This window comes from Pleurodeles waltl, chromosome 1_1 (genome assembly GCF_031143425.1).
Source record: "Pleurodeles waltl isolate 20211129_DDA chromosome 1_1, aPleWal1.hap1.20221129, whole genome shotgun sequence".
In the NCBI taxonomy this organism is placed as follows: domain Eukaryota; kingdom Metazoa; phylum Chordata; class Amphibia; order Caudata; family Salamandridae; genus Pleurodeles; species Pleurodeles waltl.
Genome location: NC_090436.1, coordinates 212,944,033 through 212,969,017, shown reverse-complemented (window position 1 = coordinate 212,969,017; position 24,985 = coordinate 212,944,033). Strand labels below are relative to the sequence as shown.

The 24,985-nt window shown below is 41.6% G+C and overlaps 1 protein-coding gene across 2 annotated transcripts in view; it reads right to left on the bottom strand.

The window, feature by feature from the left end:
* Positions 1-24,985, bottom strand: part of LOC138282919 (UDP-glucuronosyltransferase 3A1-like) — a 347,196-nt gene that overhangs the window by 199,326 nt on the left and 122,885 nt on the right. For both annotated transcript variants that reach the window (XM_069220977.1, XM_069220968.1), the window contains one exon: positions 13,294-13,420. In XM_069220977.1, coding sequence (XP_069077078.1) covers positions 13,294-13,420 — 127 coding nt within the window. The remainder of the gene's footprint in view (positions 1-13,293; positions 13,421-24,985) is intronic.

Below are 24,985 nucleotides of genomic sequence, written 5' to 3'. Positions count from 1 at the left end.
GTGAAAAATGGCAAAAGAATTAAGGAATTGTTGCACGCGATTCAGTTACCTCTTGAAATTGCCGTGGTGAAATGCAATGCTCATGTAAAATCACAAGATTTTTGGTCAATGGGAAATGGATATGCAGATCAAGTCGCAAGGTTTTGCGCATTGAACTGTATATCGTTCAAGGATCAGTGGGAATTGTTACCTGAAACAGAAAATGAGACATGCACAGGTTATGCATTGAGGGTGGTTGACACGATGGAAGAACTAAAATTGTTGCAGGGACGTGCCAGCAAAGAAGAGAAACACTCTTGGCTTAAAATGCAGTGTGTACAAAGACCAGATGATTTGTGGGTTTCAGAGGAGGGGAAAGTGGTTTTGCCAAACAGCCTTTTGTCACAGTTTGTGAGGTTTTACCATAGTCAAGCACATATTGGGAGAGATGCCATGATCAGGTTGTTCAAAATTGATTGGTTTAACCCAAAATTCAGACAAGCCGCAGAAGTGGTGAATTTGAGCCACATTGGGAGATCTGGAGGTTCATTTAGCAGAATGCAATTGGATTTTATCGAGATGCCGGTGTGTGGAAGTCTGAGATACGTGTTGGTGATTGTGTGCATCTTTAGTCACTGGATTGAAGCTTACCCTACACGTAGGAATGATAGTCTCACAGTAGTGAAGTTTCTGCTCAGGGAATTGATACCACGTTTCAGGTATCCGATCTCTTTAGAATGAGATAGATGAAGTCACTTCAACAATCAGGTGGTTAAGCTCTTGTGTGCTGCACTGAACATTGAACAGAAGTTGCATTGCAGTTACCGCCCTGAAGCATCAGGACTAGTGGAACAAATTAATGGTACTCTGAAGTCTAGGATGGCAAAAATGTTGGCAGCTACAAATTTGAAATGGGCGGATGCATTGCCCTTACTGTTGATGTCAATGAGAAACACACCCATCAAGAAAACAGGACTGTCTCCTCATGAAATTCTCATGGGCCTAGCTATGCGATTGCCCGCGGTGCCTGCAAATGCTCTTGTGAATATCACAGATGATATGGTGTTGGACTACTGCAAGGGTCTGGCTGACATGGTCCGCTCTTTCACTCACCAGGTGGAAGCAACCACGCTGCCACAGATAAATGATCCAGGTCACAAGCTGAAAGCTGGTGACTGGGTTGTTGTCAAGAAACATGGGAGGAAGTCGTGTTTGGAGCCACGTTGGAAGGACCGTATCAAGTGATACTAACAACTACCACTGCTGTGAAATGCGCAGGAATTCCAAATTGGATTCATGCCAGTCACACAAAGAAGGTGACGTGTCCAACTGATGAGGAAATTGAGATGTCGAAAATAACAGCTACAGAAAAGGAAGTCTCAGGGCCAGAGAGTAATCAAAGGGGAACTGAGACTGGAGGAGAGCCCGTTGAGGACGGCTTGGTCACTCAAACAGCAACAGAGATCCGGAGGGGTGACGGTGCGCCTATCTCAACTGAGGTACCAGGAGGACTGACCCAAAGAGAGGTTCTCCCAGAAGCAGACGGATACGGGTTTGAAGTCGAACCCTTGACAGACCCAGAAGGCGAAGGAGTTGAGACAGAAGGAGGTCCGAGTATCCAGACTCCTCGTGAGCCACTTGTAGGTCCAGCAAGAGAAAACACCATAGCAGAAGAGGAGGGCATTGAACAGCAACCAGAAAGGCCTAATGATAAAGGGACACTTAAAGGAGATAAGTGGCCAGAGTTGCAGGTAGCAAAAGGAAAAGTGGTCATTGATGAGACAACTGAGGAGGAGATAGATACAACAAGAAAAGAAGACCTGAGCGAAGGAGAATTGCAAGGCGACCGCAAATTGAAAAGAAAGAGAATAGGAAACAGAAGATACGCAGGTCCTGAATGGGCTTATGCAACGTCAGCTGAGTGGCAACAAGAGTTCCTGGCACTATGTTTTGATCAAGAAGTTCCAGGTCAATATTATGGTACTTGAGGTTGGCTACAAATCAAAGAGACTGTGTTAAGTTGAAATTGAGTTAAAGGAAAATCTGAGAAAAGAAACTGATAAATTACCAGATGTGACACTGTTAACCTGAATTGACTTTTGAAAAATGATTGTGACAAGCTGCTAACCTGATTTGACAAAGGACCCTGGGAGTGAATGAGAACGCTGTAAATACTTGCTGAAGAAAGACTTTGCCTAGCTTTGCTGAAAGAAAAAAAGAAAAAAGAGAGTTTCTAACCATCCTCAAATTAGTTGTTTACACTTATAGTACTTTACTTTCTGATTCTTTACAGATCATGCCTAGATCGGGAGATGACATTGAGGCGAATAGGCGCTGTAAATATTTGGGTGTTGCTTTGGGTGTTGTGTGCGTGATATTCATTATAGTTTTGTTTGTGGAAATGCGATTGGTGGATGAGAATGAAGCTAACAATGCTACAGTTTCTGAGACCGCTACTCTAAAACCTTGGGAGAGGCTTGAGCAGGATACAAAATATCTGCATGACGAAACTAATACAAAGGGGGAGCTGTCTACTTAAGTTTTCTGTCGCTTGCTGAGTGAGTATGTTGACACTATGGATGCAAAGACTGTGTGTACACAAATTCCTCTTTCAGTCCAAGAGGGAGTTACATATCACAGTTTGCCACTAACCTATGGGATTAGTTGTAGTCTGCTACTAACGCGTTTCTATAACCAAGAAGAAGTGCAATATTTTTACTCAAACTACGATCTTGTATTCTCTTTTGTGTCTATCATAGCGGACCTGAATAGTGTAGCTAAATATTATGCCATACAATTAATTAAAGGGTTCTTTGAACCTAGAGTAGTGATTAGTACATCATATGCACACCGCAATAATCTGACATGCTTGCTTACACCCGTAGAGAAATGCTTTCTAGATCACACTGAAGATAGAAGGAGGAAATTAAAAGGGAAATTAGAAAAGGGCTTGCAGCAACGGTCATTTCTTAGTAATAGCAACAATGGGATTAGGGAACAAGGGAAGCAAGCTTTAGATGCAAAACATGTAGGTAGGCTTTGCATAACTAGCCCCAAGTCATATTATGACAATGTGTTTGTAGGAACGAGTGAGTGTAAACATGAGTTCTTGTTTCAGAATAAATGGACGTTCACGCTAAATGGAATGGATCAAGCGATCCCAGGGGTTTACTATATTTGTGGACTCAATGCTTATTATCGTCTTCCAAAGGGATGGTATGGGACATGTTACTTGGGGATAGTTTTCCCAAAGATTTACTAGCTAGATGACTTAAAGAAATTTCAGAGAGTGACAAAATTACTTCATGCTAGACAAAAGAGAGAAACTGCTACTGGTGTAGTAGGAGACATATTTGGAGCGATAATTCCTTCAGTAGGAGTTGTCTTGAACTCCATAAAGATTCAAAAGTTGTCTACTATTGTGGATAACATGTTGACAAACTTCACAGGGGCTATACTCCTGATGGATACTGAACTTGCTGCGGAGAGGGCTGAGACTTTTCAAAACAGGCTTGCTTTAGACATTCGTTTAGCGAAAAGTGGCGGAGTCTGTATGATGCTTAATGAGCGTCACTGCTGTGCCTACGTACCTGACAATAGTAATGAGATTAGAAGTATGCTTACTAACTTAACAAGAGATAGTGCAGACTTGAAGGAACTGAAGGAACCAGGAGTTTGGGAAAAGGTTGGAAAAGGACTTGCTACTTTGGGAAGTTGGTTTAGTAGTCTTTGGCATGGGTTACTGGGAAAATTAATACAGGGGATAGTGATTATTCTGGCTTGTTTATTTGGGCTGTGGTTAGTATGCAAAATTGGCAACAGGATTTAAGCAAATTTGGCAAAACATAAAGAAAGGAGGGAGGAAAAGAAAAGGGAGAAAATGTTCAGTGCAAAATATGAAAAAAGCAAAACAAAAGGAAGAAATTGAGATGAAGGAGATAAAGGAGTGAAAAGGTTGTTAAAGGAAGGAATTGTGTGATGACAAGAGTCATCAGAGGAGGGATTGTTGGAGTGTAGCTTTTGTAATCAAAATTAACATGAACTGCTTGCAAAATGATGTGCAATGAAGCTGCATAGAAAACGCATTAAATGCTTCTAATATACGCATTTGAAATGTGCCCACGGGGAGTGGCCTCCAATGTATACCATGACTAATGAAATTGATTAATAATGAATTGTTAATGTACTAATGTATGATTCTGTTTAGCATTTAAGAATTGTAGGTTAAGGTTGGGCTGAATACATCATTAGGCCTTAGTTAGCAAGGGTCTGGGCCTAGCTGCCTGGTCTCATATTAAATGTGTTTTCTAACGTGCACTGTACTGTCTTCCTGAAGGACATAAAGCTCCAACTTTTCCAGGAGCTAGAGATGTGTGTGGAGCTGTAGTAAATTCTTTCACATGGGACCTGACTTCCTCAAGGAGACATTCTTATTTAATGCAACAGTGTAATTCGCATCAGGTACAAGGTTGCCTGAACTGGTAAAGACAATGGAGCTACTGACTGGAGTTGTGCGTGTAACTTTTCCTACCTGCCATCTCACCCAATGAAGACGTAAATCACAGGAGCCAATGGACTGTATGAGAACTGTCTTAGGTCAAAATTCTAGTAAGATGACCACACAACCATTGGATAGATATAGTGGTGTACCAACTAGCGACCAATGGGAAATTAGAGATTTGTCTGGCAAATTCAATTTAACGTCGCATTACAAGGAGACATCAGCCATTAGAGGGACACCCCTGCTGTTACTCTGGCATTCCGTCTTTACCCTTGCTGCTTTGATTCTTCAAACCATCCTCACCTTGTTTTGCCCAATATTAAGTTCTTCTCCTCCTTAAGAGGGAAGAACTTTCTGCCCTAGTTTCTGAGACTTTGCTGTTCTATCTTGGCGGTTGGCGAATCGACTACTTCCCTGAGGACGAAGACTGACTCTGTATGCTGACCCATTACGGAGGGTAACTATATGATGATGAAATTGCAATTGTCTGCTTGCCTTTCCTTTCTAGGTACCAACTGCTTTTGACAGAGACCATAGTCAGACGTTTTCCAAATTTGTGTTACTAAATTGTTTTGCATGAAGCCCAACATGCTGAGGCTAATTCGAGGATAGGCAAAGAGTTCACTAATATTGGGTGCAACAGACAAAATGACTGAATCTTTGCTGTGTTGAATAGATGCACTAATGCTACTTTGCTAAATAGATACATGTTGACGCCGTGTTTTGTTCTAATGTTTATAATCTTCGCTTTGCTTACATCTTATTCGAATTGCCACATTATAACATTGTTGATGTGTTTTCTGGTGTTGAGACTAATAAACTTGCTAGTAGCGTATAACCAGTAGGGAATAAATATCATACATTTTACTAAATTTGTGTGGTTATTCATGGCTGAAAGGTCACGTTGCGTTTCAAATTCAAATTGAAGTGATTAACTAATTTGATTGATTTATTACTGTGAATATTGATGAGACTATTGATTTATTGATTGATATGCTGAGTAGTTATCTCGTCTTAAGGTGTCTCCAATCAGGGTCAAAAGATTCATTGGCCTAAAACGAGTCCCAGACTAAGTAAATTACCTAGGGCGGGACGTGTTAACACTACAAAGCCATATTCTCCAGAAATGTCAGTGAGTCCACAGACTTTTAATGGAATTATAGGCAAAGTGCCCACAAAGTGATTTGAGATTCCGTTTTAATTCACTTGCAACATGATTCAATTTGTAGTGGTCTATATCACACTACACCTCAAGGCAGGCATAGAATGGTATGGTACCACCCACAGAGGATTGTACGACATGTGGATCAACATTTGTGAGTATTTATACTACTACACATGACACAAACACTTTGACCATGTTGCCGAGCAATTAAAACAGATTCAAAATAAGTATGTAGCTGGTCCGATAGGTGATTAAAGTATATGAACTTGACTGATAAGTTTGAAACTGTCTCTATTTTGAGAACAGCAGATTTGGCAGAATGCTGGCACTTGGCTGCTGTTAGTATGCAAGTTTGTGAACAACCTAAAATGATTTCAGAAATATATTCATCTGTAGGTTGAGATACTTTAGTTAAGATACTTTAGGTACTCAAAATGCAAAACTGCAACTCAAAGCAAAAAATTTGTCTCACAGTTTGATCAAAGAAAAAGCAACAGAAACTAAGAAAAATAAACTAAATAGAGAATCCAGACTGGAACTCCTCCAGAGTAGGAAACCCACAGTGGTGGATACAATTTGAGGTAAAATAAAAAATGTAAAAGCTGGATCGCTATCAGTAAGTACACTGATACCTATTTCTTTGCAGGACTCTGGGGAGAGCAGAAGAAAAGGAAAGAGCTGACAAACAGATTGTCACAGGAAAGATGAGTACATCAGACAAAAAAGTGAAAGAGAACCTGGACGCGATTTTGAAGTTATAGTGAAGAAAGAAGAGAGAGATTTGGATTCAAAAGCTAATTTTAAGAAAAAGAAAGTGGCTGGAGTTAGAAAGAAAAAGCATGCTTCAGAAACTGCAGCTACATCTGCAGAATGGCACATGGACAGCATGCTGCTATTCAGTACTGCATGAGTAAGTATAGTTAGCAGACAGTCGAAGTACACCTGTTGGTGACTTCAACTGATGACTTGTGACTGCTCGTTTTGTGTGTGCCTGCGAGAGGACAAAGGACTACCCCTTGCCAGCAGCAGCCGCTGCAAACCTTTAACAACTAAACGATAATAAATAATGTTTATTATTGTTTTGTTGTAAAGGGGCTGGGTACTGGGGATGACGGGGATGAGGGGGAGTGCACAGCACTCCCTCTCAGTGCACATGTATGTTTGGCTGGCTGTCTCGGCCAAAAACACATGCTCACCTTGCTATCTCCAGACTGGCCCTGTGTTGCCGAGCTGGAGGGAGTAGGCACAGGCTCCCAGTCTGCCTGGGAGCGCTCTAGCTGGGCGCTCCAGCCAATCCTAACGTTGCTCTGAGCAGTGTCAGGATTGGCCGCAGGGCAGGCTGACAGTCTGGGCCTCCTGTGACCAGGAAAGGGAGAGGCGGCGCGACGAGGAAGCGAGGCAAGTACGTTTCTTTAAAATGTTTATTCCTAACACCCGTCACCTCCCCCCGCGCAGCGCCCTGTCCCTTCACTTTGCAGCCACCCACGACTGCTACACCTTTCAGGAAGCTGCAGGGGGCACCTACAGCACCAGCCTCTCTCTCGCGGTGGTGGTTTCAGAATGCTTTTGATGTTCCTGTCTGAGAGAGGAGGAAAGACTACACCTCTGAGGGTACTCTTTTGTTGTTGGAGCCAGAGGGGCAGGAGGAGACCCACCATTGCGCACTTATAGCACCTACATCTCTCCTGCAACACAGAACTCATGACTGCTTTTGTGTGTGTCTGTGTGGGGGAGATGGGACTACACCTCCCAGGCTGCTGCTATGATGTGGGAGTGATATGAGATAATGAGTAATGGCCCTAAGGGGGAAGAGTGGCCTTTAACTTCCACAGCAAGTAATTTCTTTAATTCCTTATATTCCTGCAAGGTTGAAAGAACTTTATTTACATTGCATGTAAATAAATTGGCAACATGAATCAATATACTTGAATACAATTATTTAAATTAGGTGCTCCCAAGATAATGTTGCAGTGAAAAGTGATTACTGCTGTGATGTGGGAAGCAGAGGGAAAAGAGGAGGCACGCCATTTCACGCATATAGCACCATCATCTCAGACTCTGCATGGAACTTGTGACTTCTGATGGGGAGAGGATGAGGGTGGGAGGAAGATGAGAGGCCCACTTTTTTCAAGTATATACCGCCAAGATTTCTCCCGTGTCTCGGAACACACCTGGACTGTATCTGAGCAAAGATCCACCCAAGACCAGGCCCATCCATGTCAAATCAAAGCGGAGCTGGACCCCTTCTCTTTAACTTTATTTTGCCTAACCCTGGGCAACATGGATAAAAAGGATGCAATATCCTCGCCCCTGGTAGACCAGAGTGTGTATTCATCTAGAAATTTAAGAATGCATTTTTTGACAACTTCTGTAAGGGCTTTTAACGTTTAAATCATGATTGTGGAGGAGCAATTGGACTCATTAAACTCTATTCCATCAGTGTGTCCTCTTTTAGGCTCTCGCCATTTCAATCTTGTTTAATCTCTGTGATTCACATTCTGTTCATTTACATAATGACAATAATCCTATTAATGATGAGAGTACAATTGATTCTTGCCAGGCTGCTTTGCATCCTTGGATGCTGCCTATATCTGCACTGTCACCGGCCACTTCTGGGCCCTCTTCTAAGATTCTGGAGCCCTGCTCTAATCTTCTATTATCTGTCCCATTGTTATCTATTAGGTCCTCCAAATTTATTGCTCCTCTTGTCACTCAGTTTTGCTCCATGTATGCCTCTCTAAATCAGTACTTTCAGCACAAGCCGTACCTCCCTTGTTAATTTACTCATAATCACGTTCTCTTTTTTCCACTCTTTCAACTCCAGTCTCACTCCACCTACCATTTGTCTTAGCCGTTGTCTGGCCAATGAAGTGCAAACATAGAACAAGCATTTGTGATGCAATGGGTCTCACGTTTGAGCTATTAGTGTTGTAAATTCTTAACTGGATTTTTCTTGCCACATAAATTGAAAATGAAAAGTAAAATAGTTGATATCAGCAAGCGATTCAAAGCGCCATGGCTGTCATGCGCATGAGCACGAAGGAGAGACACAAAAGGAAAAAGAAGTTTGCTCGCAGTCAAAAGTATTGACAAACATGCAATTGTCCATGTAGCAGGGTCGATAGCCAAGATGGTAACAAAACTGCTCCAAGGAGGGACAAATGTAAAGCATTTACCAATGACAGCAAAGGATTTTTGACAGGCAAGCCCCTGAATGAGTGAAAGTGATGGGTGTAGTTAAAAGCCCACAGATAGATTACAACATGCGCTCAATCAAAAAATTATAGGATGGACAAGGCAGTGGAAGAGAATTAAGGAGAAAATTAACAGATTTCACCCAGTGGAACAGTGGCAATCCTCGAACCAGTGAATGTATTTTAACTGCTGCAGTGAGAATGCCAGTTGTGAAGGTGGATTTATTTATGAGTAGGATTATCTGGCAACTTAAACCTCGATTTCAAGGACTATGTGCATGTACTTTGTTTTAGCGTTACATGCTAGTCCACTAAACAACCACTGCATCATTGTTACTATATTTTTCCTACAGTGCTGGTTAGACACTGATATTTTCATGAACTGTAAATGGTGAAAGACAAAAAAAGAGGTCTAAGCATAGAAAGAAAAGGCTTTGTTAAGTGTTCTTTTGGTACTATGTGCCTGGCAGACTCCAGGCAGCTTGAGGATTTGACTGTTTTGGTGCCACATTTCTGAACGTTTAGTATATATTTCATTGGTTGGTATCATATAGACTTAGATTAGCTAAAATTGTTAATAAATTGAAAGATGTTGCTAACATTACCCCAAAATATTTATTTCCCGGGGACCCACAACTTCTTATGAAAGCAGTCATCCTTAAAGAACCTTCACTACACCTTCATTTGGTGCAGTGGGCTGTGATGCAAAATGTGAATAATATAATGTTTGAGTATGATCCCACAGCTAAGACATATAAATGTATTCATTATAAACAGACCTTCCCACGCACTGTTGTACCCTCACTTGGTCTCTAGTAACACCAAATTCAAATTAGTACACTATTTCATCCTACATCTACATAGGGCCTATCTGTGCCCAGCAATCAACTAATATTTTCCAGATGTTAATGCCCTCTGCCCCTGTTGAAAGGCACCTTCAGCTGACTTTCAACACATGCTCTAGGTGCAAGGGCAATACTGGTCCCAAAGTCTAAATACTGTATCCACTTTCATAGTCATTCTTGTCCTCATGATCGGATGTTCGTAGCCCTAGGCATGTAGAAGCATTCTAATAAAGACACAGCCACTTCCTACTTTGTTAACCTTGCACTACTTCCAGCGAAGTTGCAACCACTTAACACTAGAAGCCCAAACACCCTCCCTCCTTTGAGGTGTGGCTTCAAGCCCTATTCCTTTTGGCCACAGCAAAGATGTACAAACTCTGCTTCAAAGAGGCCGGCGGTCTTCACAAACACCCCATCGGAGATACCTGATATAACCTCCTGGAAGCCCTAAAGGCCCAGGTAATTGACAATGGCATTTCCCAACTCTCAGCCTCCATGGAGGGGGTGGTGCGGAGTGTGGGTCCCATTCGATGTCTCTGTGACATGCCCTCCACCAGAAAAAAGTTACTGAAATCTACAAGACTGAGTAGGCTCCTGACCTTTATTTTCTTTAGTGGAGACATGATAGTACCATAGTGGCCTCCTCATGGCCCATGTACCATCTTTAGCCTCTCCTATTCTCCACCCAGGTTGAAATTAGCCATTAGTTCATGAGCTTCGTTCTCTCTAATTTTAAAAATGGACAGAGTAAATTGCATGTCTACTAGTATTTTCCTCTATGCCACTTTTATGGTTATTCTATACGTATTTAATAACGCTACTTGATATAATCTACAGGGTGAACCAATGCTACTATTAAAGCAATGTGTGCGTGTCTTGCATCCTATGGCATGATTGTATGTTTTCACTATAGTCAATGATTTATTCACACCAATTGTACCTTGGCAACTATGTTGAGAACATAAAATGCCAAAAAATCATGCTAGAAAAAAATAAAATAATCAGTCTGGCAAACTTTAAATATTTTACCTATACATGAGTATAAGAACATATTATATACAGATAGCTCTACACAACCTGCAATTAGCAATTCTGTAGCACACATACAAAAAGAAATAAGCCTCTAAGAATATGTTTGTGCAGGAAGGTATCACATCCTGCACAAACACTGTTTGTACCAGAACACAAGCACCCTTGTGTCATAGCACGAAGGTGCCTGAGTTTGGTCTAGGCAGTCAAAAGTGCACCAACCTATGAGAGATCAAAACTGCATCATATCTTAGTAGATATACCACATTTCTTCTCTTTACCATTAATGCAACGCAGCAACTTCCCTTTCTGTGTTGCGTTGCATCGCCCTGACTGGGATCTGTCCTCTTCTTCCACTATCTAGTGATAAAGCAGTAGTTTAACTTATTATATTTCAGATGAAATGTTACATAAACTCCCTTTTTGGAAACGGCCTAACTTTCAGTGTGGTATACTACAAATGGTTGTGGTGAGTCCTCTTAATACTGGGTTGTATAAGCCATATTCCACCACATATTAAATCCCTGCACTGGCACCCAATAATTTATAGGTCAAAATGTAGTGATGTGTCTAGCTCTGGGTGCAGGTAATGAACTAAGTCATTTAAATCTAAAAGCTAAGTTTGGGCTACAGAAATGCAAGAGTGAACTCTTGGTTTCTGAGTGGTAGGATAGTAAGCATTCCACATGCAAAGACTAGCATCACTTTTATTCTGCTAACTATACCATACAGCATGCTCATTGTTGGAGAAATCATGTTTCTTTTCAGATACCCCTACTTCTTTTGTCTATCTTTTACTGTATTATGCCCATCTGTTTTGTCTTTCTTTCTAAAGTTCTCTCTCCATTACGGACTGTGTAGTGTGTCCACCTTCAGGGTGCTTGTCCCTTGTGCAGGGATGTTACTAACATCATCCAGTACAACACAACAAACCCAATACCTCACCAATGTTCACAAAGAAATCATACAAGACAAATTCTTCAAGACCACAGAAAGGAGAAGTAAAACTCTTTCTACTCATCTCACATAATTTTCCTCACATGCTCACAACTTGAGTCTCAGACAAGGGAAAGGACAGCACCTTGTATACCAAGTTCTTCCATCCCAATAACACAGATAGGAAGTTGTACAACCTCTTCCTGCATTGGTCATGAAATTACATCTCATCTCATGCTTTCATGTTTAAAGAAGAGCACACACTCTATTCTCATCCAACTACCACACTTCTACGTATACTGAGGATATTCTCACACACTGATGGCAGTATGCTTCTACATACTCTTCCCCTGCACTGGTCACCCTATCACATTAAGAGGAACTTCATCACCCACATTCATGGAAGATTGCTTCCATACATCAACTTCGTGCAAATGTCATCCTATCATCACAAGGGGGACCTCATCTCACATATTCATGACACATTTCACTGATCATGCTCTTACCACAGAAGGGAACCTCATCTCACACATCAAGGGTAGACTGTGTTTATACACCAGCATTCTGGAGTAGTCATACTTTCACCAGACAAGAAACCTCAACTCACACATTCATGGAAGGCTGCATGTCTGCACCAACTCACTTCACTGATCATCCTGTCAACACGTGGAAATCACCATCTCACACACATAGCGTAGGCCTCTTTTATAGACTTTATTGCCACACTTGTCCTCCTGTCACCACACATGCATCATCAGATGAACAAGTCAACATGCTGATAAGTTCAGTAAAGCACAGCCACTCAATCCTAGCTAAAACATTTATCGCTATTCTGCTAGATATTTGCCACACTACGGGACAGATGTAGGGAAGTAAAATTTTGCGACTTGCAAAACCATATGCAGAAAGGTGTCTCAGACACCTTCTGCGACTCGCTATGGGGTCGCAAAGACCCACCTCATGAATATTAATGAGGTGGGTCGCATTTTGCGACCCCATAACGAGTCCATGCATTCACAGGGATGGTGGCCTGCTGAAGGAAAACGAGTTGCAATACAAAAAAATAATGAAACCATTTGGTTTCATTTTTTCAGAGTAGGCAGTAGTCCATTGGACCACTGCCTGCTCTGAAAAATTATTTTTAGCGACATTCACAAAGGGTAAGGGGTCCCTTGGGGACCCCTTCCCGTTTGCGAATGAGTTACCACCCACTTCAAGTGGGTGTTAACTGTGAATTGGTTTGTGACCGCTTTCGCGGTTACAAAGCAACTCAGCATCGTGGTGCGAGTCGCAAATAGGAAGGGAACAACCCTTCCTATTTGTGAGTCGGATTCACATTTTGCGAGTCGGTACCGACTCGCAAAATGTGAATCAGCATCGCGATGGCCGCTTTGCATGTCGCAAACTGCGGTTTTCGCAGTTTGCGACATGCAAAACGGTTCCTACATCTGGCCCTAGATTCTGTATTCTAGAAAAATATCTTGATGCTTATTTGTAAATGCTGTAATATTATCTATAAAATTAAAAAGTGGCTAATATTAACAGTTGCACTCCAGTTGAACGTTAATATAGCAAATAAGCATACATCGGTTTACATAATATTTTAAGATTTTTTTCATTGAATTGCATTACAGTCTTCTGTACCTTGCCTCTAAATATGTTTTTTGGTGCTCATCCAATATTATCTCGAAAAGTGTTTCAGATTCCTCTTCAGCCAATGAAGTCATAATTTTGTAGCTGCTTGCTGATTTGGGATCATGTTTGCTTCTACCTAAAATGCAGAAGGTCATCATAATTTGTAAGAATTTATCCTGAAATATGAATAAATCAATAAACAGAGATATCATTTTAAGTCATAAAAGTTCATGTTTAGTATCACCAATAAATTATCTACTAGACATCGGAAAAACAAGCTTTAAGGGGCAACTCCTGCTACAATCAATCAGCGCAAAAATGACACACCAATAAAGAATAGCATGTGCCACATGGTGTAAGAATCATCAAAGTAAAGGGATGAAATGTGCAGCTATGGATTGTTGTATATATCTACAGCAGTATTCAATAATAGAAAACAGTACTAAAGTGTCCCAAAAATATACAATCAACATAACTTTCTTTATCTATATACAACATGCCCACATTTGTTGGGCTCCCCCATGACCCATCTTGTTGCCCAGCTGATCCACGTGGTTAGCGGTTAGCCAGCAGAGCTTGGAGTTCTCATTTACCTGGTACTATTAGACTTGTCTTCAATGCCTGCTCATAATGCTTGCGAGTGTATTGAGCAGGGGTTATGATCTATTCACCTTGCACCACCCTCTGTCCATTACATGCATTTTTGCACCACTTTTTTCTTAGGATGGGGCTTTTAATCAGCCACATACAAGATGGAGAATGAAAGATTAGCAAGCACGGATATTCCCCTGTTCTTCTTGTTACAAATGTTCCTCCTCCTATCAGAGCTCTTACTGTTCTGTCATTATAAAAGAAGTTAAGTACCTGTCAGTACTGTACATCAAAGCAGCCTGACGTATTACTTTTGGTACGTAACCCCTACTATGTTTTTGTCTTTTTACCTTTAAAGGTTTTTCCCAGAGTGTTTCTGGATTTTTCTTCCTAAAACCTTTTCTCTAGATTATTTCAGGTTCTGTTCATTTTGAGTTAGGCTGTTCCATGCCTTGTCTATTTCTGCACATCTTCCAAGCTCCTGTTCGTGCCACGAAATAGGGATTTTTGCTTTTGACTTTGTCCAGTGAAAGTGACTCTTTCTAGGAAACACCTGTGTTTGAAGCATAGTGGCTACAGAAGGGAGTTGCCCTATCTTGAGTCACTCAATATATAAATGTTTGGCATGTACTCTTTGAAACACAGCTGAAAATATTGATAACAAAAGAATCATAATTCCAAGAGACTGCAACTGCACCACTTCTGTCTATGACTTAATTCTTTATTAAGTATTCACAAAACTTTCAAAAGTTTTTCGGGCTGGTTTTCCACCATTGGTCAATCCTCCAAGCTTAGACTTAGTGCAATGTAGAAATGTTATTTTTTTGAATATGTACAAGACGGAAAATATTTATCTCCTATTTTATCTGCATTTGAGGGGTGATCCTTTCCTTTCCCAGCCTATAAAAACTCTAATATTTTGTATTGTTAGAATATGCAATTAATTGTTATTTTAGAAACTACATGCAATGGTGTTGTAAATCCCAGCAAATCTAAACAACTTTATTTAAACTTTTAAACACCATGTACAGCTGGAAATAAACATTGTCAATACAGCAATCAATGATATGCATAAAGGTCAGGATATAGCCTCTTTCATCTAGTAGACTCCAGGACCTCATTAAAGGTCTTGCTATCACCCCTAGCATTTGGATGGCAAATCATGAGGAACTGCATTGAGGCAGAGAAAGAGAACTATCACTCCTCAGTCCCTGTAATTATCAGTTGTGGTGAATGGTGTGAGTGCATAAATGAGATGTGCCTTTTGATATAGGTGTGAAAGGCATAACTGGCATTTATCTTTTAATATAGGTGTGAAAAGGAGACCATACCATCTCGTACTGTACCAGTTGGTCTCTGAAAGTTGTGCTTGATATCGCCATGACATATGGGGGAAGGAGCACACTGCCTCTCATCCCAGCACAGTTCACTCAATTGCATTCTGGTAAATGCAGTACGCTTATTTTAAAGGTGCTGTATTTTTTCACTAAATTTGGGGCTGGTAGTGCTGTTATCTCTAGACATATTCTTCTGGATTTAGCCCTTCATCAGTAGACAACAGAAGTAGTAGAGAGTAGAGCAAATTCATCTGGGGTTGCTGAAATGCTGCCCAAGTCTTCACAGGTCACTGTACCACTCCACAGGCACATAGATGCATCCCAGGTGAGCTTGTCGGCTCAAGGGAGCCTTTTAAACACAATAGGGGAGACAGCACACTGCTGCTCAGCCCAGCACAGTTCACCCCATTGCATTCTGGTAAATGCAGTACACTTACTTAAAAGTTGCTGTTGTTTTTCACCAAAGTTGGCAAAGGTAGTGATGATATCTATACACATATGTTTCTGGGTCTCCATCACGCATAAATGCCAAGCTTCAGTCCACCATAACTCATGAGTCGGATGGTATGGGTCTTTTCATTTTTAAGCTATCATCAATATAGGTGCTAATAAATAAGAGATCTACTTACTGGTCAGGGAAGATAACGAGTATAGGCCCTCATTGGCTACACCCCACAATTAAACTATGATCAGCTCAAGTGGTAACTATATGATGATACCTCTTGTCAGGGACAAAATCACTCTCCCAGATACTGCCAGGAAAACCCTTAAGGTAGGGGGCGCATGAAAGCTGCAAAATGCTCCCATCACCATAGGAAAGGAGTCCCATGGAAAGGGAAGCAGTCTCTTTTTTAATATTCACAAATAAAATCCCACTTCAGGATTTTTGTTTTGAAAATAAAAAAGAAACAGTTTGGTGCGAGGCTCCACCATACTGACAGAGCCCCGCATCAAACTGTAAAAAGCACTGACAGGCACTGCTGTGACAGCCGTTCACGGCAATGCTTTGAGAAGCACTGGGAGTCATTTCTAAATCTGGCTGGCGATACCTCTGTCAGAGTGACAGAGTAATTTACTCCATTGCCCTGGCGGAGAAACTGTTAGTCCAGTAGATTATAAATCTGCCCCTTAGTTACTTCCTGAAGTAACCGCAGGAGATGATTACCACACATCAACCCCAGTCTGTTCTCGTTCCCAATTAGGGAGATTTCTGTAGAGCCTGTCATTCAACACCAGGATTTGTGAGGCCCAGTAATAGAGCTTGGGATCCAATCGAAGGAATTCAAAGTGTATAAGCATGATGGCTCCATAATCCCAAAGCATGTGAGCATGTTTCACCGTGACATGCACCCTGCAGATAGAATGCGGGGTGCTGTAATGGGGATGAAACCAAACTGATCTGAGTGACTGAGAGAGGGTTTGGCGTAAATCTTGATCTCCGTATTAATGAGGGAGACTGGGTGACAGAAGTGGCCGCGATCTAGTAGGTGTGCTGGCTTGTGGATTACCACTCAAGTTCAGAAAGAACTGTCCTGTGTCTGCAACCTCCTGATATTCATGTAGCTGAGAAGAGATAGGAACGATTAAAATTTTCTGTGAGGTCTAGGAGTTTAGCGTGGCCGCATGTCGCTTATGGCTTCCTCAATCTCTTCTTCCCTAATAGGTTGCTCAAGCTTATCTCTGTCCAGCATAGGCAGGAGGAGGTCATCCATGAGAGGTATGTATTTCTAATGTTCTGATTGCCTGTCATGTTTAGAAGATTTGTTAGGCGGAAAAAATTGGGAAAGCAGTGTCCACCGCTGTGGCTTCCTTTCTCCCATCTGAGTCTATTATGCTAGGTATCACTCTGGAGGTAATACAGTAATATCTTTAGTTGGCGGGCAAGAGAACAATTTCCCAGACGTATCCTCCATTTTGTTTATATCTATCTCTTCAAGCCCACCCACCAATGCCTGGGTCTATCCAGGTAGTGTTGTCGTAAGGAGGCCTTTTAAGACTCCATTTGCCACTGGATCCCTTCAATGTGGTTGGAAAGGCTTTCCCGCTCAAGCCTAAGAACGCTAGCCTCCAAGCTGGATATGCTATGATTTTTTCTTCCAAACACCTCTTTCAAATAGGTTTTAGCTCTACCATGCAGTTTTCCTTCCACCCACAGTGTTCCGGTGGATTCTGGGCCTTTATTAAGTTCAAAGTATGCCTAAAACTCCAAGGCTAGGAATTACAAGCATTGCGCATCATTCACATTCCACGTATTTATTTGCAACATCAGGTGCTCTCTTGTGCTGAACACCAATCTGCTGTTCCACTACATCACTTAAAAGGATGCCATATGGACCATGACCAATAGCTTGACGGGTCTGCCCCATTACTGTCACTAGGTCTAAGCATATATGGTATTCTATGGAAAATCTTATTCTGGGGCATTTGTAAATCTTGAAGTTCAAAGAATGAGAGCACTGTGAGTAAAGGACCAACATGGAAAACACATAATGGGGAACACTAACACAACTTTGTGATAAACAATGTAGCTGACACAAATATTGTGTCCAAAATAACGTTTACCACAATACTGTACTCCTAAAATTATAACAGTAAGTCCAAAAATATATGAAAGAATATCATTGACTCTAATATGTTCCAAAATACAGAAAAATATTGTTTTTTAATATAAATACAGATTCAAGTAGTGAATGGTAAATATGTTAATATAGAAATGCAATAGATTGTAAATAAAATTACGCTATTTCACACTATAATTAAACATACACTTATATAAACACACAAACATATATACATATGTGTTTGTATAAACATACATATGTAGTTATTACCTTGTGGCAGTCGCCACTAGATGTGTATAGGTATAGCTAGGTATAGTTAGAATTGCTTTTTCACAGGAAAAGCATTTCTGTGTGTTGGAAATAACCTTTGCACCACTTGACGAATCACAAAACTGGAACATTTCATTATGATCCATCTAGTGGGGGACAAGAAAAAAGGAGTGTCCCAAAAGGTCAAATCTCCATGTGTTTATCCATAGACTTCTTTAAGAGGGGCTACCGCAAACACTGCTTAAAGGAATTACACCAAATTTGGCAGGAAACTAGATCTTGGTCCACAGAATGTGCTTTTTACGGTTCAGCGTGCAAGCGCTCTAGCTGCTGTAATTTCTCTGTGGGCTTTTAACCATGCCCCCCACACGCCCATCAGTTTCCCTGGTTCGTGGACTTGCCTTTTAAAAATCGCTTGATTTCATTTGTGAAAGGCATGCATACATCATGCCTTTTCCAGTGTTCAGCCCTCCTCGAGTGCACCGGCCAACTACTGAAAACATACGAGGCTCCATGTTTTCTGTATAGTTTCTGGACTACTTTTTCTTTTTATTTCCTATGCAGCGCGATCTCGCTGGGCAGTAGTCGAGTGCTTTGCATGACATCGACCCTGTTACATGGATAGTTGCATAACTGACAATACGTTTGACTGCAAGCAAACTTCTGTTTCCTTTTGTGTGCTCCTTCATGCTCATGGCGTGGCGCTTTAAATCGGCTTGCTTTATCTTGTGGCCTACAATGTAATTCACTCCATAGGATGTTACATGCACACGTTTCGAGGTAGCTGCTGGTCAGCCTTGTGCTTTCACAGCAGCTCAGCAGATGTTTAGCTGTGCAGGTGATAGGTGAGCATGCAGGGTCTCATAGCGTTACGTTGACGTAAAACCGTGTATTTCCACATATGTGGTGAACTCGATTCTGAGTAGGATTGCATGCTGTACGAGTAAGCAGGGGCCAGAGAATTCCGCAGCTGTTTACTCCTGCAGCTCGTGAGGATTCTAAAGTGTGAGTAATGCACACGACAGGGGTTTAATCTCTCCTAAACTCACAGCAGGCGGCACCTTAATTTGACAAGTCCCAAAGACTGCTCTGCGAACCACAATAGAGAATTGTATGCAGGTGTGTGTGTGAGAGCGCGTGCGTGTACGGGAATTAGTCTAGACTAGACATCAATGTAAGAGGAAAAAAACTGCCTCTTGCAGATTTCGTGCAATTTTCGCGAATGTTACGATTAAAGACCGTCATTTTCCAAGATCTCTGCTTGTGGGCTTTTATGTTAAAACCTGAATGTTTCTGCATCCTTAATTTGTGCCGATATCAAAAGATCTTTAACATACAACAGAATTTGCGAGAAATTGTCACACCAAATTTCAGCGCCAGTTGTTAATTGCGAGGAAATATTTCTTGTTTGTTGCTGAAAACTGTGCCAATGCGTAACTTTAGGGAAAGCAAGAAACGCCTGATCTACAGAAAGGCTAATATCCGTGTTGTTCACAAAACTTCAGTGTGGTAACGAACACCGGGCACAGTCCTAGACAGAAGTAACTCTGAACGGTCTGCCCCACGTGAATTGCTGTCTTTGCCCAGTGTTTGCACAGGGTAGGTCGGGCTTGTCGGCTCGTAAAAACTAGATAAGGCAATGATTTTGGCTTCAGCATGTAATTATAGCTCCTAGACATTCTCTGCTACATGTACATGCATGCAGTAGGTGATGGCAGGGCTTGCGAAACAATATTGCATTCTTGCAGCATGGCAGTATTGTGACTTTTATGACTGCATGAGATGTGTACATTCCAGGGGATGCTAGGCACCCTCTGGCATGTACACATCATATGCAGTCGTAGGCATGGAAACACTGTCAACTGATGCATCCCTTGACGACATGATTTTAAAGACCACTTTATTTCATCTAGAGTTGTCCTGACACTAAACCAGAAAAAAAGGTCTCGTTGACAATCAAAGGCAGTAAAGGCCAGGTTTACTAAGGACTTGCGTTGCCTTTGCATCACGCAAGGAAACGCAAGTCCTTAACTGGGATTTACTAAACGACAAAAATCCACCATGTGTGCAAGGGGCCTGCTTTGGTGTTAGGCAGCACACATTGAGTCAGTGCAAGGAGGCAGCAAAAATGCACCATGTCTTTGTAAATATAGAGGATTTCTGATGGCTCCCTTTCACGCAATGTATTGCCTTTGCTGCACTGCATGAAATGTTATAAAATCTGCTTCCTAGGTGACTCAAGAAAGAAATGCGCAAAACGCAAATGCCAGCCTTAGTGTTTGACCCCATGGTCACAGGTTTGACTCCCAAAGTGTCTTCTCAGCCTGCATGCTCCCAGGTTGAGGAGTACCAGTGACTTGGCAATCAATAAACATACTTATCAGTCTTTGGGTGAATGTGCGTTCTGCAAATACTTGCCACATTATTCTAGGCTCTATTAGATGTTGGTGCCAGAGTAGTATTGGATTTCACAAGTCTGTGTGTGATTTGTTTTTGTACCTAGAATGTCTGTCCTGAAACTAGTAATAGATTTTAACAGTTTTACAGTTTTATGTATTCCAGCTTCACATTTTTTTAGTAAGGTAATTTTAATTGATCATTTTGGCAAGTGTTGTATGAGAGTGAACATTTTTAGCAGAAGAAAATCTCCCTGGGTTATAATTTCATTGCATCTCAAATACTGTATGACTGGATGTAGTGTTGGAAATAATGTATGCATTCCCAGGTTTCTAGAGGTGGAGGCAGAAGATTTTTAAATAAATCTAGTTAAATTAATTTAACAGTGTTTGTCCAACGTATTCAGTCAAAATTGACATGTTTATACAGTTATTTTGGATCAATGTTGTCACACAGGAGCCATTCAATATCTAAAGATGTCACAGCAATAGTATGTCTGGACTGGAATTTGTGACTTGAAACACTCGCATTAAAACAATAAATAAAGTGGCTCCCACAATAGCATTTTCTAACAGTTGTACGTGAAGTGAATGGCGGTTGTAATTTGCTCTTACAGAAGTAGTAGCATAATCTTGCTCATCGAAACAATATGATATCATTTAATGTGGTGTGTTATGTTGTGTTTGTGCTATATGGTGGTATGTTATCAGCTTTTGTATAGTGCATTGTGTAGGGATGCACCACATAGAGAGTGCACTTGTGCATGTGGTGGTGGTCACCATTCATTATAAATAGCTGGTGTCTCCAGTCAGGATACCGGGGGAGCAAATTCCAGACCCATCAATCTCAGGTACAGAGACATCAAACTTGGTTTCACTAGATGCGGACGCAAACCCAGGTGAAAGCCCAAATCTCTCCCATGCTCTCTAGATTGCAGGCCTTGTCACCTTTATTCCTCTACCCAGAGCGCAACTCTCCACCCACCCCTTCCCTGACATTAGCTGAACCCCTGACACAGATCTCCACCAGCCCTCTGCTGACTTCTCCTATCTGCCATCTGCCTTGAGCGAGTGAAAAAAAATTGATTTGTCTTCATCTTCTCGGAAAACCATACATAACGGATCTGGGAATCCATGTGATTATTTGGCATTCCAAAAGAAAAGCTTGAATTAACTAGAGTTTGGTGTGGGGATACCATTTGGAATGGACATTATGCCCCCATGTACACATGCATAAACGTGGCAAACACAATGAGTACCTTAATGGTTAGAGTAGGAACCTTTCTATCTGAAGCTAGGTCAGCTACCCGTTAGGATGGTCCATACTTTCAACTTTGAGTATGTGACAAAAAGACACATTAAAATACTATTCAATTTTTTCACTCTGGATGATTTAGGAGAACGTGTGCAATGCTCATTTTGTTGACTTTTCAGATTGAATGCACAGATCTTGTAAAGGAGGCCTTCATTGCAAGTGGGACATACTAATTAAAGCCAAAGATTAAGCTATTGTGCAGAATGTTTGGACTGCATGAAAGGCTAGGGACCAATTATTCCCAAAAGAATTAATCTGACTTATCCTTTCATGTTTCATTGATGATATTATCTTCTGATTCTTTGATAAGTCTATAAAGCTGTTTTACCGAGCTCCAAGTATACTGGACCTTGACTCCTGAATACTCCTTTGACATCGTGTAGGCCCCGGGAGAGGATCTTTAAATATGACTTTGCACCTTTCTCCTGTTTGTTATTTGAGAGTGCATAAGGGATCACTTTGAGCATTAAAGGGGAAGCAAGATCTAGAATTATCACATATACATACAAAAGGGACTAACATCAACCTGGGAGTGTACAGTATGTCTTGTCCTTTATCTTGATGTCTTTTCAAGTTGCTCTTTTTAACTACTCTTAAGATCTCGTACTGAACTCAAGCTTTCCTTTCTTGTTTTTAGGTCCAGCACACAAGCAATTTGACCTGTTGTAAGAATTGTGGGCTTTTTACCACGCTCACCTCACACCTATCACTTCCACTCGTTCATGGGCTTTTCTTTCAAAAAGCCTTTGTTATCATTGGTAGATGCTTTACATTTGTCCCTCTTTGGGACGCTTTTGTTACCATCATGCAGACTGCCCCTGTTACATGGATAATTGCACAATTGCTGATACGTTTGACTGCATGCAGATTTCTTTTTCTTTTTGTGTCCCTCCTTCACGCTCATGGCGGATGTGGCGCTTTGAATCAGCCCGATTACGTCAACTGTTTTACCTTTCATTTTCAATTTAAGTTGCAAGAAAAGTCCAGTTAAGAATTTACAATGCTAATAACTCTAACTTGAGCAAACGTGAGATTCCTTGCATTGCAAATGCTTGTCATGATTTGGTGTAAATCAGTTCAGTCGTTTTTGTGAAATCAAGGGTAATAAATAATTGCATATTGGGACGGCTGGGTCTGCGAGAGGCTCGAGAGACTCTTGTGAAGCGCCAATTAAAAAATGGAGCTTTCTGACAGGCCCATGGAGTGTTATTTCCCTTGGGCCATCTCGCTCCTGTGGGAGTCAAACTCCTGCAGGGGCCAGCGGTCTGAATGGTTGCCAGCAACATGAGGAAAATGTTGCTAGCAGCCATTACAGGACTGGGGGAACTAAGTTACCTCCCTTGAAATTATATTAAAAAAAAATAGGGCGCAGGGTAGGGATACATTGACCCCCTAGGCCCCATGGGTGGGGGCACAGAGGGACAACCTAGGGGAAAAAAACAAACAACAACAAAATCAACAAAAAATGCTGCGATTCTGTGGGACTCCAGCGGCATGGGGAAAAAAAAAACAAAAATGACAGCTGGGCTGCGTTTATGAACTATAAGCCCCAGGAAGTTCACCCCAGGGGTTGCATTCATAAAGGGGAGGGAGCTGTGCAGCCCCCTCCCTGAGCCTTCAGGGGCACTGGGTAGCCCACCCATGGTGCCAGAATTCATTTATATGGGGAGGGGGCCACATGGCCCCCTTCCCCGAACCTCCAGAGGCCTCAGGGAGCCCATCCCTGTGGTCAAAATTAGTTTATAAAGGGGGGTAATACAGCCCCCTGAGCCTCTAAAGGCCCCAGGGAGCCCACCTCCAGGGCTGAAATTTGACAAGTTGGGGAGGGGGCCACGTGCCCACAGGCCCCAGGGAGCCCATCCCAGGGAATGATTAAGCGAGAGAGCCTGTGCAGTCCCACTCTCTGAGTCATTAGTGGCCCTGGAGACCCCATCCCCTGGGGTCAGCTCACATGTTATGACCCAGGGAGCCCACCCCCAGTACATGGGGGCTTCCCAGCCTGCACCGATGTGGGCAGGGAAACCTGTATTTTCTTTTGCTTGGCGGCAGCATTTTTAAAACTCTCGCCAAGCGGGAGCAAACACAAAGTCTGCTCCCAGTGAGTGGAAGCTTTCCCCCTCCCCTTTAATTTTAGTAATGGCCCTGGGGGATGAGGTTCCCAGGGCCTAACATGGTTCGGGGGATCATGTGACGCCCCTTCCCTTTAATTAAACAAAAAATGGTCCTGGGAGATGTGGTCCCCAGGGACTAATAAGGCTTGGGAGGGGGGCCACACAGCCCTCGTGCCGACTATAAAAAAAAAAGGCCCTGTGGGATGGGGTCCCCATGGCCTAATAACGATGACACTGAGCTAATCCTATGCTTGAAACTTTGCTAGAAAACAGACATTTGAAGTGAGCAAATTTAGAGTGTTGCTAATGTTGTAGGGTCCTCCATACTGGAGCTGCTCTCTACCTAAACTTGGGAACTACCCCTAGCTCTCGCTTCTTTTTTTTTGTGCATATATATATATATATATATATATATATATATATATATATATATATATATATGAGTAACATAAGAGGGGGAGACCGAGAGCTGACCCTTAGGAGAGCAGAATCCAGGTGGATCATGATGATAGGAACATAAATACCTTGGGGTCTGAATTCAGATGCAGAGCTCCATGTCAATTTATAAATAAATCATAAAGTTTGACAGGACATCTTTGATATCCTGGATGGGTGAGCATTTGGGAACTTGAACTATAGGAGGGAAGGGAAAAAATGCCATCCTCACGCCTATTAATTGTTCCTTTTTCTGTACATATGTTCGTCCATATTATTTAAATTTAAGTTGCCTGTCACATGATCTTTTTTGACACTTTGTGCTCACACAGGGTATTATATGAGAATGTGATAGTTATGAATTTTGGTGGTTTTCATGAGGCCAGTGTAATCATGGAAGGCAGCAACCCCTTCACCAAAAAGAAGTACTTTACCGGGAAAGAGGTTAACTTAAGTAAACTCTTGATGAATGATATAATTGTTATATGGTTTGTTTTCATGAAGCTAGCTGATGATTTAGATAAAGATAAATTCTGGGGTACTTTACCAGGATTGTAATTATGGAAGGTAGCAAATTAGTTGCTGTTGTGAAACATGTAATCATGTCATCAATGAGTTAAACATGTGAAAACAATTTATTTAAAAAAGCACTTTACTAAAAAGAAGTACTGTACCAAGAAATAAG